Source organism: Gopherus evgoodei, chromosome 21 (assembly GCF_007399415.2).
Source record: "Gopherus evgoodei ecotype Sinaloan lineage chromosome 21, rGopEvg1_v1.p, whole genome shotgun sequence".
NCBI classification, from domain to species: Eukaryota; Metazoa; Chordata; order Testudines; family Testudinidae; genus Gopherus; species Gopherus evgoodei.
The window spans coordinates 334,257-351,933 of record NC_044342.1 but is presented as its reverse complement, the minus strand read 5'-3'; the positions used below and the strand labels follow the sequence as shown (position 1 = coordinate 351,933).

Sequence of the window (17,677 nt, the reverse complement as noted above, 5' to 3'; positions counted from 1 at the left end):
GTGTCTAAATCACTGAGGCAGCTGCAAAATCTAAAATTAGTGTTATTTCTTGACAGTCACCATAGCATTCATGCAATTGAGAGCGAGGTTTGTTTCAGGATTAGAAGTTTCTTCCCTCTCCAGGACTCTCCCTTTGAGACTGGAAGTTTGACACTGGTTTAGTTTTAGAAAATGTCAGTGAATACCAACTTCCCCCTGCCTGTTGCCTTCCCCACAGCACACGTGCCTCAGGAGACTGCCTCTCCCCGCAGAAGGATATATAAAGAATCAGAAAAGATGTTCCCCATTTGACAGAGGGTATGAGGCCCAGGGTCATGTTACCAGACATGGCAAAGGAGCCTCAGTAGCTTTTCTAGGTTGTCGTTCCAGTTACTGGGCACATGGAAGTAAGCGAATGCAGTGGGAACAGAAAATGAACTGAATAATCCGGCTCCTGGCACTTGAAATGCTGTGTGAGCAGGTGACAATAGAGGCTCCGGCTGCTGACAGACCCACCTTAGAGGTAAATCAACCGTTTCAGCTCCGACACTTGAATCTTGAGGAGTTGGAAGCAGTGTAGGGCAGTGACTAATCCCATGGGAATCCAAGGGAAACTGGGCACTGTTCTCTCGCAAACTCCCAACCCAAAGCAAAATGACTGATTTTAGGAATAGGAAAGACCTGTCAAGTCACATCTATCCTAGCTCCTTTCCTGGCCTCCATCACCCTGGTATCTGGGCACCTCACTGCCTTGAATGTATCTATTCTCCCACTACGCCTATGTGATGCCATTACCCCCAGTTTATAGACGGGAGGCGGTGCACAGAGGGGCAGATTTATGGTGGTTTTTTGGCACCTCAAGACCCAGACCCCTCAGTGGGATTGGAAATCAATGGACATTAGATACGGCCACTACTCAGGCACCAGGGTGCATTCTTAGGTACTTACCAGCCTTTGGAAATTTGCCCTGAATGTCACATAAGGGGTTGGTGAAGAAGCAGGGAAATTAACTAACATCTGCCGAATCCAAGGGCAGCGCCTCAAAGAGGGGAGCGGCCTCCGTTCCTCTCTAACCTCCCCTCCTGACCCCTACAGGGTTGTGCCCTCACTGGCAGCTCCGCCGTCACGGGGCACTGAGTGAACTGCCATGGGGAAAGTGGAGCTGCTGTTGGCTGCTGCTGTTGGTGCTCGGGGGCAGACACTGGCTATAAGGGGACTTGGCACAAATCGGTATGTTTCTTCCCTTAGAAGGTAGATTTTTGCCCCAATTTTTAACTCTTAATATTTACAGTCACAGGAGACTCAGCAGGAGTTAAGGTGCGGGTCAGGGCGAGGGCAGGGCTGCCAGCAGGGCGGGAAAGGGTCTCCTGACCGGCTGAGGGATCCAAGACACCAGGGCGCAAGGGGCAGGGAAGGAGGCTGCTCTGGCCCAGGGGAGCAGAGATCCATGGCCAGGGCTGGGAGCAGGAGGAGGATGGCGGCGAGCCCCCGGCCACAGGAGTGGTCGCCTTATTGTTGAACTGCTCCATCGATGGGCAGAAACCATTCAGTAGTGGGGTGGCCTCCCCACAGCCAGGGACTCACCATCCTTCTCACAGCCCAGGCCCGCCAGGACCGCAGCCTTCCCTGAGCACCTTACACGTGCAGGGAGGGGTGTTGCCAGCCATGCGGCTGTGCAGGGAGCCCTCTGCAGCTCTGCTCTTCCAGCCCCACTCATTCACTCCCAGAACCACTGTGTGAAGAGGGCTCCCTGCCTGGCCATAGGCCAGTGACACCATCCCTGTGGGTGCAAGGCTCAGGAAGAGGCTACACTAACGCCTACTCTTATTGATAGTTTCTGTTGTTGGTTTGGTTGTATCAGCTAATATTGACCTTTACCAACATCTGTCGATGGAAATCGAATCCAGCCAAGCTGCACATTTAAAGAAAGCTCATGGTGTTCGCTGTCCAAATCCCATTGAAATCAAAGGGGCCCATCCTAGAAGTCAGTGGAAATTTTATCTTAGATATCAGCGGAGAAGTCTCGGACAGAACAGAATTATTCCTGGGGTGCAAAATTAACCTTGTGCATAACTCTGTGCAGGATCAGGGCCTTACGGAGCAATTAATAAAGATTAGTAAATCGGTCCAGGAAAAGATGTGCCCTCACCCACCCTCTCTCTTTAAGGATCAGGAATGGGGAGAGAGACAGTAACGGCAGACTAGAGAGAGAGAGAGAGGATTAATATAAAGATAAAGAAGAAATGTTGAGCTGATCAATATTTCTGATGGTATTTTTGATGAAAAAATGTTTGGTTGATAGGAATTAAAATGTTCCTGGGAACAGATCAATTTCTACGCAATATTGTTTAGGAAAAAGTTATCGTATAGAGGTTTATGAAATCATATAAACATGAATAGAAATAAATGTAAATATCTATAAAACACAATGCAATATACTATAAAAATACCATAGAAAAACATTAAACACAGGTAAAAACATTTTTACAAGTAAAATTGGAATGAAATCCAACATTTGAAATCATGCAATTGCCAGTGAAGTGGAAATTCGGGTCCTACACCACTCTCATAATATGAAAATTGCACATTTCTTCCACATAATGAATTTTATCCAGAATTTTTTCTTGCAAAAGAGGATCAATTTCTAGCTAAAGAGGTGGTTTCTAGCAGGAGGTTTTTGGATTGGGTTTTTAATGGAGATCTCATCACCGTATGCAGAGTGTCTGACTGCAGGACAATGAAGGATTGTCCTAGGGAAGCGGAGGCATTTGTCTGATGACAAAAACTTTCAAATGGCTCTGACAGAGTTAAACGACCCATTTCCTCTGCAATTCACTTGGAGCTGGCTGCTAACACACTGCAAATCCCAGCCTTTGTTGTTTAGTTTGTTTCCCTGTTGTGGCTTCCTCTACAATATCTAATCCTGACCCGGTTCGCCCATGGATCGCCAATCTATATAGGACATTGGCCCTGTTCTGATACACCAGGTAGTGAAACATGTGACTATTTGAAGCAACACGTTTTTGTACTCTTGTACCTAACAGGGCGGCTCTAGGCATTTCACCACCCCAAGCACGGCAGGCAAGCTGCGTTCGGCAGCTTGCCTGCGGAGGGTCCGCTGGTCCCGTGGCTTCGGCGGACCCTCCACAGGCAAGCCCCTGAAGGTAGCCTGCCTGCCGCCCTCGCATCGACCGGAAGAGCGCCCCCCCACCCCCCGGCTTGCCGCCCCAAGCACGCGCTTGGCATGCTGGGGCCTAGAGCCGCCCCGATACCTTAATATTTGAGTGCTTGGTGCCATCTCTCAAGTTACTACACAAGTTTCCAGAGATATTAATGTTTTGTTGACCCTGGAGTCTGCTCAGATCTGAAATCTGCCCCAGGGATCACAAGATGGCAGTTCCCCTCCGCCCCCGGCCTCCATTCTCCACTCACCCATCCTTCCAGTAGCTAGCAGAGGGGGACAATGAAAAACAAGGTTATGTTTTATTGAGTGAATTTTCTTCATTTATGTGGCAGAGTTCATTTCTTTCCCGTAGGGAAACCAAACGTCCATCACAGAATTCATCCTCCTGGGATTTGGGGGTCTCCCAGAACTGCAGGTCCTTCTCTTCCTGCTGTTCCTAGTGATCTACATCGCGACCATGGCAGGGAACATTCTTATCGTTGTGCTAGTTGTGACTGACCAGCACCTTCACACCCCCATGTACTTCTTCCTGGTGAACTTGTCCTGCTTGGAGACCTGCTACAGCTCCGCCATATTGCCCAGGATGCTGGCTGGTCCCCTGACTGAGGACAGCACTATTTCATTCAATGGGTGTCTCACACAATTTTATTTCGTTGGTTCTCTGATTGCTACAGAATGCTTCCTCTTATCAGTGATGTCTTATGATCGATATTTAGCCATATGCAATCCTATGCACTATGCAACCCTAATGAGTCACAGGTCTTACCTGAAGCTCGCAGGTGGCTCTTGGATAGGTGGATTCCTAGCTAATAGCATAAATGTGTTGTCGATATCTCAGTTAAAATTCTGTGGCCCCAATTGTATTGACCATTTTTTCTGTGATGTCATCCCCCTTGTAAAACTCTCCTGCAACGACCCTCACTTGATGGAAATGGTGACTTTCGCACTCAGCTTGCTTTTCTTACTGGGCCCATTCCTTCTTACCTTGATGTCCTACATCTGCATCATCACCACCATCCTGAGAATCCCGTCCACCGCCGGGAGGCAAAAGTCCTTTTCCACCTGCTCGTCCCATCTCATCGTGGTGAGCATTTATTATGCAACTCTGCTGACTGTCTATATGTTCCCAACCACCGACATCCTGAGCGACTTCAAGAAAGTTCTGTCTGTTGCCTACACAGTCCTGACTCCCCTGGTCAATCCCCTCATCTACAGCCTGAGAAACAAAGAGGTCCAGGCAGCCCTGAGGAAAGCTTGCAGGAAAGTCATGTTTGGACCATGCTAACTGATCGATTTCCTTGGATTAAAATAGATGTAACATGGGCTGGGGTAGAGACTGAACCAAAGTCTGTTGTAGTCCCAGCTCATAGACTCATAGACTCATAGGTCAGAAGGGACCAATCTGATCATCTAGTCTGACCTCCTGCACAAGGCAGGCCACAGAACCCCACCCATCCAATTTTATAACAACCCCTATCCCAGGATCGAGTTAATGAAATCTTCAAAATTGGTTTGAAGACCTCAAGCTGCAGAGAAACCACCAGCAGCTTCCCTGAGCTCCACTGGGCTTCGTGTCCTGCTCTTACACAGTGTTTCTCAACCTTTCCAGACTACTGAGCCCAGGGCCGCCCAGAGGATTGAGGGGGCCTGGGGTCTTCAGCGGCAGGGGGCCCCGCTTCAGTGGTAATTCAGCGGCGAAGGGGGGTCCTTCCGCTCCAGGACTCACCGCCAAAGTGCCCCGAAGACCTGCGGCGGGGACCCCCCACCGCCAAATTACCGCCGAAGTGGGACCCGCCGCCAAAGCGCTGGGTCTTCGGCAGTAATTCAGCCGCAGGGCGTCCTTCCTCCCTGGGACAGAAGGACCCCCTGCCGCCGAAGACCCGGAGTGGAAGAAGCTCCACGGGCCCAGGCCCCATGATAGTTTTCCAGGGCCCCCGGAGTGAGTGAAGGACCCCGCTCCAGGCCCCTGGAACACCTCTGTGTATCCCCAAGCTACACAAGGCCCTGGTTGAGAACCACAGCTCTTACAGCCCTAGGAGACAGTGGAGATGGAGAGACCTCTTGAAACCTGGGACCTAAAAAGACTGGGGTCCCAGGTCCCCAGTATTTTTAGGCCTGTATCAAATTCCACAGCTGGCTTTCACTGGGATGGTGGGAGACTTGAACTTGTGGCTACTCAAAGTTCAGACAATGACCCGCGACTGTGCTCAGTGAGAGGGTGCAGGCGAAATGAACTCAGCAGGAACGCTGAGCATCTGTTCATTGTAGGATGAGAGACTTCTAGATACACACACACACACAGGCATGCACACGTACACATGCACATATGTGCGTACATGAGCACATATACACATATAGATATGCACACACGAACACACATGCACATATACATGCACTCGCACATACATGCACGCATACATGAACACATGCATGCACACATGCACGCTTATGCATGTGCACACTTACCCAGACACATGTATGCACACACACAGACACACATGCACAAATGGATGCACACATGCATGCATACACACACTCACATGCACACCTACAAAAATACAAGCACACACACACACAGGGCTGGCTCCAGGGTTTTTGCTGCCCCAAGCAGCAAAAAGAAAAGGAAAAAAAAACTGCAATCACGATCAGTTCTACTGCTGCCACTTCAGTCTTTGGTGGCAATTCGGTGGCTGGTCCTTCGCTCTGAGAGGGAGTGAGGGACCCGCCACTGAATTGTCACCGAAGATCCGGATGTGCCACCCCTCACTGTTGGCCACCCCAAGCTCCTGCTTGCTGGGCTGGTGCCTCGAGCAGGCCCTGCACACGTGCACCCATACACATGCACGCATATGCAAACACATACACATGGATGCGTGCACACACACACACACGCATACAAAAACACACACACATGCACAGGCACATGCACGCATATGCACACAATCCCCCCACACACACGCATATGCACACATACACAAAAATATATGATACCTACATTATAAAAACAGGCTTGCAACATCTGCCTGGAATACCAGTGTTAGGCGATCGTACCGTTAATGTTTGTTTCCTAGTGTGTACTGTATCCCCAGACTGCTTTACAAAGGAAAAGAAAAGCCAAAGGAAACCTCTGGCCTTGGCCACAGGACGCCAGCACAGAACTTGTATTTGCCAACTTTCAGCAATGATTTAGGGCCAGTTGATTCCAGACACTTGGGGGCCCAGTGGGATTTTCCAAAGCATCTGGTCACCTGGCCTGTGGGACGGGGCCCTGGAGGAGAGTCAGGCAGGGGAACCTGCACCTTCCCCAGGGTTGTGCGTCACTCTGGGGCCTGGTGTGGTGCTGCAGAGGGCATGTCCAGGGGCACCTAGAGCCCATGTACTGCAAACACTTGGGTGCCTGCAGGGTTTGCCAGCAGCTGAGCTGGGTTTGTGAATCTCAGGGGCTGGACTCTGGGATTTGGCTCCCTAAAGTGGGAGCTTTGTGATTTTAGCCCTAGCTCCTCACCCTTAACCTCATATTATAGCTGGGGAAACTCAGGCAGAATGAGGTGATATTACCTGCCCAGATTCAGTCAGTGGGCTTGTGGCAGGAAACCAACTCTCGAGAGTCCGAATCCAGTGCCGTCTGCTCCACCACATCCAGTTGTAATTGACAATGGGACCGAAGGGTGTTAGGTGCTCAACTCCCATTCACTGCCCATAGGATTTGGGCGTCTGGGAGAACTGAGCCTGTACATTTACAGCCAAACCGCTAGCATGAGAATTCTTTCCACGCCCCGGGGCTGTTTTCCACCAGTTCCTTCTCAGGTTCTACCTTGTTCCATGAGACCCTAGTAACTGTGTGTCTGTCACTGAGACCATCATGCAATAAAAGAACTAAACTGAGTCTTCTCTTTCTGTCGTATCTGTTATCAGACCTCCCATTATCTATCCCCTTCGTGTCCAGAGTGAGGAATAAATGTGCAAGGTTTGTCTACACCAGAGGTGAACGTAAGCCGGTCCAGCCCGGTGCAGAGTACCAGTAAAAAAGGGTGCAGCAGCACACAGGCAAATAAGTGAAGCATTCAGTAGTGGCTTACTTCCACCTCTTCTGGCTGCATAACAAAAAGTTCAAACTCAAAGCTAATAAAGCTTGGAAAGGGAAAACTCATTGTCACATTAGTTTCTCTCCTCCCTCTTCCTCCAGCCAGGCTGCTGACACAGCTCGGCTCCGTGTTCCACCGACCCCCGCACTCAGCAGGAGCTGAAGGGGCTCCTCTCTAGCTTGCAGCAGGGAGCAGGGGGACTGGCTGAGGGAGAAGTCTCCCCAGGAAGCCTGCTGCCTGCGTAGGAACAGTTTAAATGCAGCCGTTCACTCCCTGGTTCAACCCGTGGGTTTAGGGGTCATTTCTGGCATCCTTGTTAATTTCACTCACAGTTGTTGGGTGCGGGGGATGGTGAGACCAAGGCAGGGGCAGAATACAATAGCCATTTGGCCGCAGAGCTTAAATCCAGAGCTAATAAAAGTCAGTAGAAGAGGAAAACTCACTGTCACATCCCTTTCTCTCCTCCCTCCTCCTCCAGCCAGGCTGCTGACAGGGCTGGGCTCACTGCTTCACCCAAACCCTGCACTCAGCAGGGGGCCCCCACTAGCTTGTGGCAGGGAGCAGGGGGACTGGCTGAGAGAGAAGCCTCCCCAGGACGCCTGCTGCCTGCACAAGAACAGTTTAAACTTAGCTGTTAACCCTGAGTCTGAACTGCAGGATTCAGGGCTATTACTGGCTATTTCTGGCATCCTCGTTAATTTCACTCACCTTGTTGGGGGAAATATACAAGCTACCTAGAGAAAGTTTTGTCCATTTCAGCCTCTGCAGGACAGGGACAGGGACAAAGCAAAACAAAAAGAGAACTGAGCCCAGGGGGGCTCTAGGCATCAACAAAGCAAGCACCTGCTTGGGGCAGCCCATTTGCAGGGGTGGCAGCAGGCAGGGAGCCAGCCTGGGAGCTGAGAACCAACAGGGGGCTCTGGGAGCTGTAGTTCCTTGGTTAGCTCCCTGCCTATAGAACCAGCCCTGGAGCAGGGAAAGAACTACATTTCCCAGCATTCCCTTGGCCACTACCAACAGGAAAGGAAGGAGGGGGATCTCGTGCTGCAGCCTGCTGTGAATGGAGAGCTGCACTCTGAAGGATGGGGATACCATAGTTTAACATTCAAAAAACAGGACACTCCACTGGGAGGGAGGATAGCCCCCTCCTGCCACCATCCACTCCCTCCAACTGCCCCCACAGAAACCCCAACCCATCCACCCCCCCGCTCCCTGTCCCCTGATTGCCCCTTCTGGGACCCCTGCCCCTAACTGCCCCTCGGGACCCCACCCCCTATCTAAGCGCTGCTGGTCCTTCTCCCCTGATTGCCTCCTCCCGGGACTCCACTCCCATCTAAGCCTCCCTTCTTGTCTCCAACTGCCCCCTCCTGAGACCCCCCCAACTTCCCCTCAGGACCCCACCCCCTACCTGTCCCCTGACAAACCCCTGGGGCTCCCATGCCTATCCAACCGCTGCCTGTCCCCTGACTGCCCCCCCGAACCCCTCACCCATCTACCCCCCCTTCTCCCTGCTTCTGACTGCCCCCCTGACCCTCTGACCCATCCAACCCCCCCTGCTCCCTGTCCCTTGACTGCCCCCCGGAACCCTCTACCCCTTCTCCAACCCCCCCAACCCCTCTTACCATGCCACTCAGACCAGCGTGTCTGGCTCTGTGCAGCGCCAGACACGCTGCTCCATACATGCTGCCGTGCCCCCCCGCGGAGCCCACAGCCCCCACCCCCACCCCAGCACCTGCCTTCCAGATTTGAACACCTCAGAATACAGGAGTGCTCAGGCTCAGTTTGGGCAGCTGTTACTTCATTTCTCCCAAATCAAATATCCTGATCCACTGTAACTTGCTGTAGAAAAAGTAGGAGAAAATTGAGCAAGAAATGCTTCCCAGTGGTTATTAGGACTGGAATTGCTATTTTCAGCAGCCTTTGCCTTTTTGTTTGTTTGTTTGTTTAAAAGGAAGACAGTGATATTGCTTTGGCAAATTCCCCATAGAAAGACAGAGTGGAACAAAAGAATAATAAAGGCACCTCAACTTTTCCTCATTTATGTAGGACAGTCTTATAATATGCATCCAGATATCCTCCAATTACACACGCTGAAAATTGTTCCACTTTACTGCAGCTCTGTAACCATATGGGAACCAATCCTGTCTGTGTTCTGTGCACCTCCAAAATTCCTGCTGAATGACCCACCCTGGGAGCAAGTTACCAGTGACCCAGGGCTGCAGTGGAAGAAGGGTGCAGGTGGGGAGGGAGGAGAGCCCAGGGCTGGGGCAGCAGGATGTGGGGGGGGCACTGGTGGGAGGGAAGAGGGGAGCCCAGGTCTGGGGCAGCAGTGGGGTGGGGGGGAAAGGGAGAAGCCCAATGCTGGGGCAGGGGGTGGGGGGAGAGCCCTGGGCTGGGGCAGCAGAGAAGTGCGGGAGGGGGAGCCCAGGGTTGGGACAGGGGGAAGCCAAAAATTTTTTTGCTTGGGGCCGCAAAAATCCTAGAGCCGGCCCTGGTCTGAGCCCCTAAGTCCTAAGGACATTTCAGGTGTTTAATTCAATATATAAAGAGGGTGGAATGAAAACTGCTCTCTCTTTCACATATCCAGTTTTCCCCTCCAGTCCCTTTGTGGTTTTGTCAATCGGGCTATTTGCTTTCCCTGTGAATCTTTAGTTGTTTTACCAAAATTGCTTGGCCAAAAATAAACCCTGATCAGCAGAACACATCTTCCCACCATGTTCTCCATGGGTTGTGGTTTTTTTAAGCAGTAACATTTCAAAGAGGAGCTGCAAGCAGTTTGGACATCACAGCCATGATCCTCTGCTGGGGAGGGAATGGGATAGATTTGAACTTGGAAATGGTTCCTGATTTGATTGTAATTTTTTGTGTATTATATTATTGAAGATCACCTCATCCAGAAAAGAACTGCCCTGCTTTGGTCACACACCCCCTCACCCAACAACCATGAATGAAATTAACAGGGATGCCGGGAATAGCCCTGAATCCCACAGTTCAGACCCCGGAGTGAACAGCTAAGTTTAAACTGTTCCTACCCAGGCAGCAAGCGTCCTGGGGAGACTTCTCCCTCAGCGAGTCCCCCTGCTGCAAGCTGGAGGGGAGCCGCTGCAGCCCCTGCTGAGTGCGGGGTCAGGGAAACACGGAGCCAAGCCATGTCGGCAGCCTGGCTGGAGGAGGAGGGAGGACACAGAGAAAAATGTGACAGTGAGTTTTCACTTTTTCAGGCTTATTCCAATAGTCAGGTTTTATTACAGACAGTACTGGCAGTAGTAATAGTAACTTTATTTTCTATATCAAAGTCATGCAATGGGAGGGATCCATGAGGTATGCAAGAGAGGTGGGTTGCTTGTGTTTGGACTGTACCAGTAAGAAACGTAACTTACTTCCACCATGGCCCCACCCCTTCCAGGGTGGGGGGCAGAGTGAGACCCGTACTGAGAGCTGTATTTTACTTTCACCCCTGGCCTACACATACAAGTTGCACCACTTTGACTATGTCTGCCTATCCCTGCCTGTGACAGGGCCACATGTTCTTGTCCTGGAGAGCCAGGGGCCAGCCAGCACTGGGTAGAGAAGGCTCCCCACCTGAGGGGAATCAGGCCATTTCCAATACAGGGCCGAATAGGGCCAGGCTAAGAGGAAAACTTGGGGGGCTGTGTGTTTTGGGGCCAGACACAGCAATGATGGGGGGTGGGGGGTTGTAGCTCATTATGATGCATTGGCCAAGCTGAGGAACAGTTTGGGAACGGGAATAGTAGGAGTGATGTAAGTCAGGCCTGAGGCATCTCACCAAAGCTGTGAAGGGAGCCAGCACTGGGATACGAGAGGGATTGTGTGTTAGGAATAATGGAATTCAGCAGAGATGTGCAGGGGGCAGCCCAGGGCTGGGATAGCAGGGGCTGCAGACTGCAACTCAGGGGTAATGACAGGTCTGTGCGTGTGTGAACCCAGAGATGGAACAGAGGAAGGGGCTGTGGGTTCGGACTGAGGGGCACTGGCAGAGCTGGAGTTCACGGGCAGCACAGCAAAGCCTGTCACAACCTAGGTACCTTGGCTGAGCTCCATCCCTGAGGCCTAGAAATCTGAAATTGCCTCTTTCTCCCCACACCTGGGCTGTGCTGCCCTGGCCAACCAAGTGGGAATCTGAGATTGTTTACATGCCAGTTTCATTGCAGCCATCCCGCCCCCTTGCATTGCCCTGCTCTCTGGCTGTTCACAGAGGCCAGGAGTGAAGGGCTTGACCATTTTGCTTCAACCACGGGGGGCTAATTGCCATAGGAACAGACTCATCCCTTCCTTTGTCTAACTTCAATCAGCACCTTTGACTTTCTCTTCGAATCAGCCCCGATGGGACTGTTGCTGCAACCTGCATTTACCACCCGTGTTTCCAGTCGACAGGACCCATTAAAATACCAATTAACTGGTTCTGCCAGTGGCAGAACCTTGGGAGGTTTGTCAGATCTCCAGGCAGTGCCCAGGTCCCAGCTGGGTTTAACATTCCTCAAAGTGCTGATTAAGGCACGTGAAGTTTTAATAACCATCGTGTCCTGCTTTAAATCTCTCTAGAGAGACAGGTGCTGCATGGCTCACTGGTGAGATTTCTTTTTAATAGGTGTGTTGCTAACTGGGGTGGTTTTAATAAGCACATAATGAAGCAGGATTTTTAAAATTATTTTTTGAGTTATTTTTATCAAAGCAAAGCATCAGTGAAATGAACATGTTCCAAATGAAACAGATCTGGGTTCCTTCAAACTGGGGATCCGTCACAGCAAATCTGTGATCAGACCTATAGACACAGCTGCATCCTTAAGGTCAAGCACCTTACGCACCATGGACAGACCATTCAGGGCCACTTCTCTGATCAGCCACCAGTGACCAAGATAGCACTTGTTACAGTCTATCCCCTTCTCACCGCTGTCTTAGCAGTGTTACAATCACGCTGCCAGCCTCTTGTCAGCTCCAATTCCCACCTGCTGTGCCTGTGAAATTAGCAGCACACAGAGTGGGAAGGAAAGTTCCTTAGTTACCAAATATCAGGTTATATCTATAAATTGAATTTAGGGCCTGTCACATGTCCCCAGTCAGCAGCCCCTGCCCACGGAAGTCCACTTCCACAGGGAAGGATCCATTAGCGACGGACAAAGAGAGTGTAAACACATTTAGCCAGGTGGACCGAGAGAGGATTAGACAGATGAACAGCTTGGAAGACAGATTCATAGAAGTGTAGACAGACAATGAACTAGACCAAGGGGTAGATATTTGGATGGACAAATAGCAGAAGGAGGAGAAAATGGACAGACAGCAAGAAAGAATTAGATGGATGGACAGATGATTATGCAGATGGACAGTTGGATGGGTCGATAGTTGGATAAAGAGATGATTAGGTAGATCAGTGGGGATACAGGTGAGTGCTCTCTGTCTCATCCCCCCGACCGACCCACCCCACATCAGACAATGTGCTCCATAAATGCCCCAAGGCACTCATTTCTATGGATCAGAACCCAGAAGTTTGTTCAGACTCCATGTCTATTGTCCCTTCATGCGGCTTCTGAACCTGCCAAGAAGGAGGCCAATTGGTGCGGTCCACATGTGGCTGCTTGTACAACTAAGGGCAGGACTGAATGACCAGGTCTGTGAAATTCAGTTCTGGATTCTGAGACTCACCACATTTATTGGGGGTGTTTGGATCTGAGTGTTTTGTCTCAGATCTTGAAGTCCAGGAAGTGTCATTCAGGCCTGTTGCTGCGGTGGATTAGACTGAGACCACCCAGTGATTCCCAGAGCGGCCTGGACAGAGCTGCAGGACCGTGGCAATACACAGTTGCTGTCAGTGATGCAGATGGCCCTATGGATGTCTCAGACAGGGGTCATTTAGCATCAATCAGTTGAAGAGGCAGCTCTGTGGAGAACCCTTGTGCCTGGACATTAGTGACACAGGGAGACATTTGGAACATCAGGATAGACCCTCATACTCATTTTCACCACCTAATTCAGTTGTCCACAGTGGAGCTACATTCACTCACACCAGCTGGGGGCCTGCCTTCAGCCATCTGTTACACAGAAAAATCACAACTCACAAACACTAACCAAGAATTCGTTTCCCAACACGCAAACATTGTACACAGGCAGGCACAAGGAGCCGCCCAGAGAGAGACACACAATGCAGAAATACACAAAGCAGGCACACACAAGCATATTCCACAGAAGGTGGTTCACACAAAGACCCGCCACACACACACACAGTAGCACTATCACATACAAAGGCCCTTCATTTTTAGTTTTTACTGAAAATTTTCCCCAAGCTATTTTTTCTTTTTTTTTACCAATTTGGACCACTCCAAAATACTGATTATGTTAACCCAGGGGTTCTCAAACTGGGAGTCAGGACCCCTCAGGAGGTCACAAGTTATTACATGGGGGGGGGTCATGAGCTGTCAACCTCCACCCCAAACCCCACTTAACTCCCACCATTATAAATGCTGGATGTGAAGTGTTTTTAATTTACAAGGGGAGGTCACACTCAGAGACTTGCTATGTGAAAGGGGTCACCAGTACAAACATTTGAGAGCCACCATGTTAAACTCCAGTACGTTATATTAGATAGATGTGTTTACATGAATAATACATTAGTCTACATGTAAACAGGATGTGGTGGAAGATACACACACAAGTGCATGTTTCTGTTAATGTAAAGTTCATTAAATAAACCACAGCATTTAACTGCTTTAACTTGTGTGACAAAGTTCCTCCTCTACCTAGCTGGGTCCTGCACTTATTGGCAGATTTGCTCACCTCACAGATTCATATGGGTCAGAAAACAGCCTAGAGACTGTCCCCTCTGGTAGAAGCCACAGTCTGGGTCAACTCCTCCTGTGTCAGATCAGGAGTTGGGAGGAACCCAGGCCCGCTCTCTACTCCAGGTTCCAGCCCAGGGCCCTGTGGATTGCAGCTGTCTAGAGTGCCTCCTGCAACAACTGCATGACAGCTACAACTCCCTGGGCTACCTCCCCATGGCCTCCTCCAAACACCCTCTCTATCCTCACCACAGGACCTTCCTCCTGGTGTCTGATAATGCTTGTACTCCTCAGTCTTCCAACAATCTGTCTTCTCACTCTCAGCTTCTTGTGTCCCTTGCTCCCAGCTCCTTGCATGCACACCACAAACTGAAGTGAGGTCCTTTTTATGCTCAGGTGCTCTGATTAGCTAGCCTGTCCTAACTGATTCTAGCAGTTTCTTAATTGGCTCCAGGTGACTTAATTATCCTGCCTGTCTTAATTGGTTCTAGCAGGTTCCTGATTACTCTAGTGCAGCCCCTCAGGGAACAGAAAACTACTCATCCAGTGACCAGTATATTTGCCCCTGTTCCGGCTCCTCCTGAATATTTTCCTGCGTTTTTGGTTGCACTTTTCCCCTCACCTTTTTATCTACACGCTCCCCATCCGTGGCCCCACGAAGTCGCGGGATCTCCTTCTCAACCTCCTCTTGGCCCTGGCCAAACTGGCCATCTACAACACCAGGGAGAGGAGGTTGGCCGACGGGATTTCCTGCGACTGTAGGGCCTATTTCCGTTCCTCCGTCTGCTCACGCATCTGAGCAGAGTTCCTCTGGGCGGCGTCCACTGGCTCCCTTGACGTCTTCGAGGAGCAGTGGGCGTTGTCTGGGGTTCTCTGCTCGGTGTCCCCATCGGGTTCCCTTCGTTTAGCCCTATGACCTCACTCCCGATCCTGTTTTTTTTCATTAGTTGTCCCCCGTAATTATTTGGTGTCCCAGACCTGTGGGTCCTCCCCTTAGGCTGGGGGAGGCCCTTTAGAAGTGGGCGGGCTTCGCCCGCCCACCCCTGCTGGATGCCAATAGGACCAGTATATTTGCTCTCTGCCAGACTCCTGTACCCCACTGGTCTGGGTCTGTCACACTTGCTATCCTCTTATTTCTCTATTTTTTGTTTTTTTCTGCCCCCCACCTGCATATTAACCTCAATATTTACTCAGAAATGGGATTTATTTTTGCATTGATTTTCATCCTTAAAAAAAAAAACATTATCAGGGAAGGACAGAACTTTGCCCACACAAGGATAATGCTAAAAAGAGCACCTGCATCTTCAGAACCCAACATTAGCTTATTCCCCAAGTGGAGGGAGGAAGGTAGGAGCCGTGGAAAGTTACAGAAAAGACAGAACAAAAGTGACTAGGAGGGGGTTAAATGAAGAAACAAACCAGAATAGAGAGGGCCAGGCAGGATGAGGATGTGTGGGGCAGAGGAGACAGCAAGTTTACAGAAGCTCGGTGAGAGGCTGCATGAGGGGCTGACCACGAGGCGGAGAACACCCCGCTTCCCTGGACACCAATGGTTCCTAAGCATTCCCAAGGGGAAGAGGAACCAGTGAGGGATGTTGCAGTTTAGACTGTTTATTGTTTTGTATGATCTGTGCTCTCCTGTGCCGTATGCAATGAACAGTGAATGTGTTAGGCTCAGGGCAAAGTGTCCCTCTGTATGTTACATGATTCACCGCTGCTGCGTGACCCCCACCACGCTAGGTGCTGTATAGACTCCGAATAAAAAGACAGTCTCTGCCTCGAAGACCGACAATCTAAGACAAAAGAAATCAGATGGAGACAGATAGACAGGGGAGTACGAGGGAGAATGAGACCAGACTATTCAGCATGACACCCACGCACACCTCTAACCCTAACCCTAACCCATAACACAGTCACACCTCTATTAAAACAATATCCACCCATGTGCACTTTGGGTGGAGGCTGCTCGTTTGAGCTTCCTCATTCTATAAAGGAGATTATTGGCTTCTTACAACTCTGTTCCATGAAGTGTGGCATTTACACTCATAGCCCCGGATTCAAAGAGGTACAACCCAACTCACAATAACGCCTTCAACTGTATGGACTTCTATATGCAACCTCAGGAATGAATTTTGACCCAGGGAAGGTTATTTAAGTTACCCTTTTTTAGGACCCCCCTTCTCCCTCCCCCCACTTAATATTGAGTCCAACAACCCACCTCTCTCTTCTCAAAGAGCAGGTTGGCTCCAGAATGTGACTTTTTAACACTGGCCTCTTCTGAATTGCAGATCTGCCCCTGGGCTCCACTCAGGGCCTGACTTGTCGCTGTCTAATGCATTGTGAGGTCACCTACCTGCAGGTCAAAGGGTAGGAAACTCATAGATACATACATGAAATATGATCTGTGTGTGTGTGTCCATGCTGTCACCTGCTGGTGGCAATGGGCACTGCTCAGTGTGTGTGGCGGGGGGAGAGATCTGAAGGATCATACATTGTCAGGTCAGCAAGGAGCAGTCTGATCATCTCACCCGGCCTCCTGCATAACACGGGCCAGAGACCTGACCTGCATCAATTCCTGTTTGCACAAGAGGAGATCTTCCGGGGAAACCTCCCACTGCATGAAACTGCCCTCTACCCAACACCCCTCCTCCAGTGCCTGCTTCCCTTGGAGGGTCCCCCTTGCACCCCACATTCCAATCAGGCTGGCCCAGGGGAAAGGGCATCCCTGACCTCCAAGCCCAGCTGCGGGATCCATGCACAGCCAGGCCCGGGGCATTAGCAGTGAAGAGGTGTTGGATACTGTCTGGTTCCACTGTCCTTGGTCCCCTGAGGACTCAGCCTCCAATCTCCACAACTCCTATAAGGCGAGATAAGTTGAGCCCCCAGGCACATCTTGTCTAACCCACATTTAAAACAACTGGCTACAAGGAAATAAGTAAGCATAAATTATACGGTCAAAGTGACACAAGGAGATAAGTAAGCATAAATTATACAGCCAAAGCGACAATGCTAACCACATTAAAGATTTGGCTGACTCTAATTGGTTGGCCTGTTTTAAGACATGGCCGACAGATCACATAAAAAGTACAAAGTCCCGGGCTGTGTGTGTGTTTCGGTCATAAAGGAAACCTGACCCACACCCCCTGACCGAAGGGACATGCACTTGTCGACTATCTGTACCTGGCCAGTGCGGAAAACAGCCGACTGAAGGGTGACGTATTTTTGGATGAATGCAAGGTAAGTTTATGGAATAAAGAAGGCTAGTTGCTCAAGCTGAATTGATCTCAAGTTGTATCCATACTATAGTGTTAAGAATAGTAGTAAGTAGCTGATGAATAATAACTTTATATGTACTTGTGCTTGTCTTCAGTATAACTTGCCATTTATATTAATCCTTATTCAGCGTTGGTCTTTTTTCTTGTTTTTCCTACTTTGCCTGTGTTGCCTTTATAGTCAAAAGTCATTTAAAACCTTTTTTGAGGAATAATCAGTAGTTTTTATTTTTCTTATATGGGCACTATTCAACATCATTACATCTGTGTTGGGTAGTGGGAAGTAGCGATCACCCAGGGCCCAATTAGGGTTCTGGTGCATGTTCCCCTCTTCCTTCATCTCCGCAGTGAGGTCTGGGGGTTGTC

The 17,677-nt window shown here is 50.1% G+C and overlaps 1 protein-coding gene across 1 annotated transcript; it reads left to right on the top strand.

The window, feature by feature from the left end:
- The first annotated feature begins 380 nt into the window (after positions 1-380).
- LOC115638346 (olfactory receptor 11A1-like) lies at positions 381-4,448 on the top strand. Its single transcript, XM_030539953.1, has 2 exons — positions 381-386; positions 3,516-4,448. Exons 1-2 carry the CDS (start codon positions 381-383, stop codon positions 4,446-4,448), a joined length of 939 nt encoding a protein of 312 aa, XP_030395813.1.
- Positions 4,449-17,677: the final 13,229 nt, after the last annotated feature.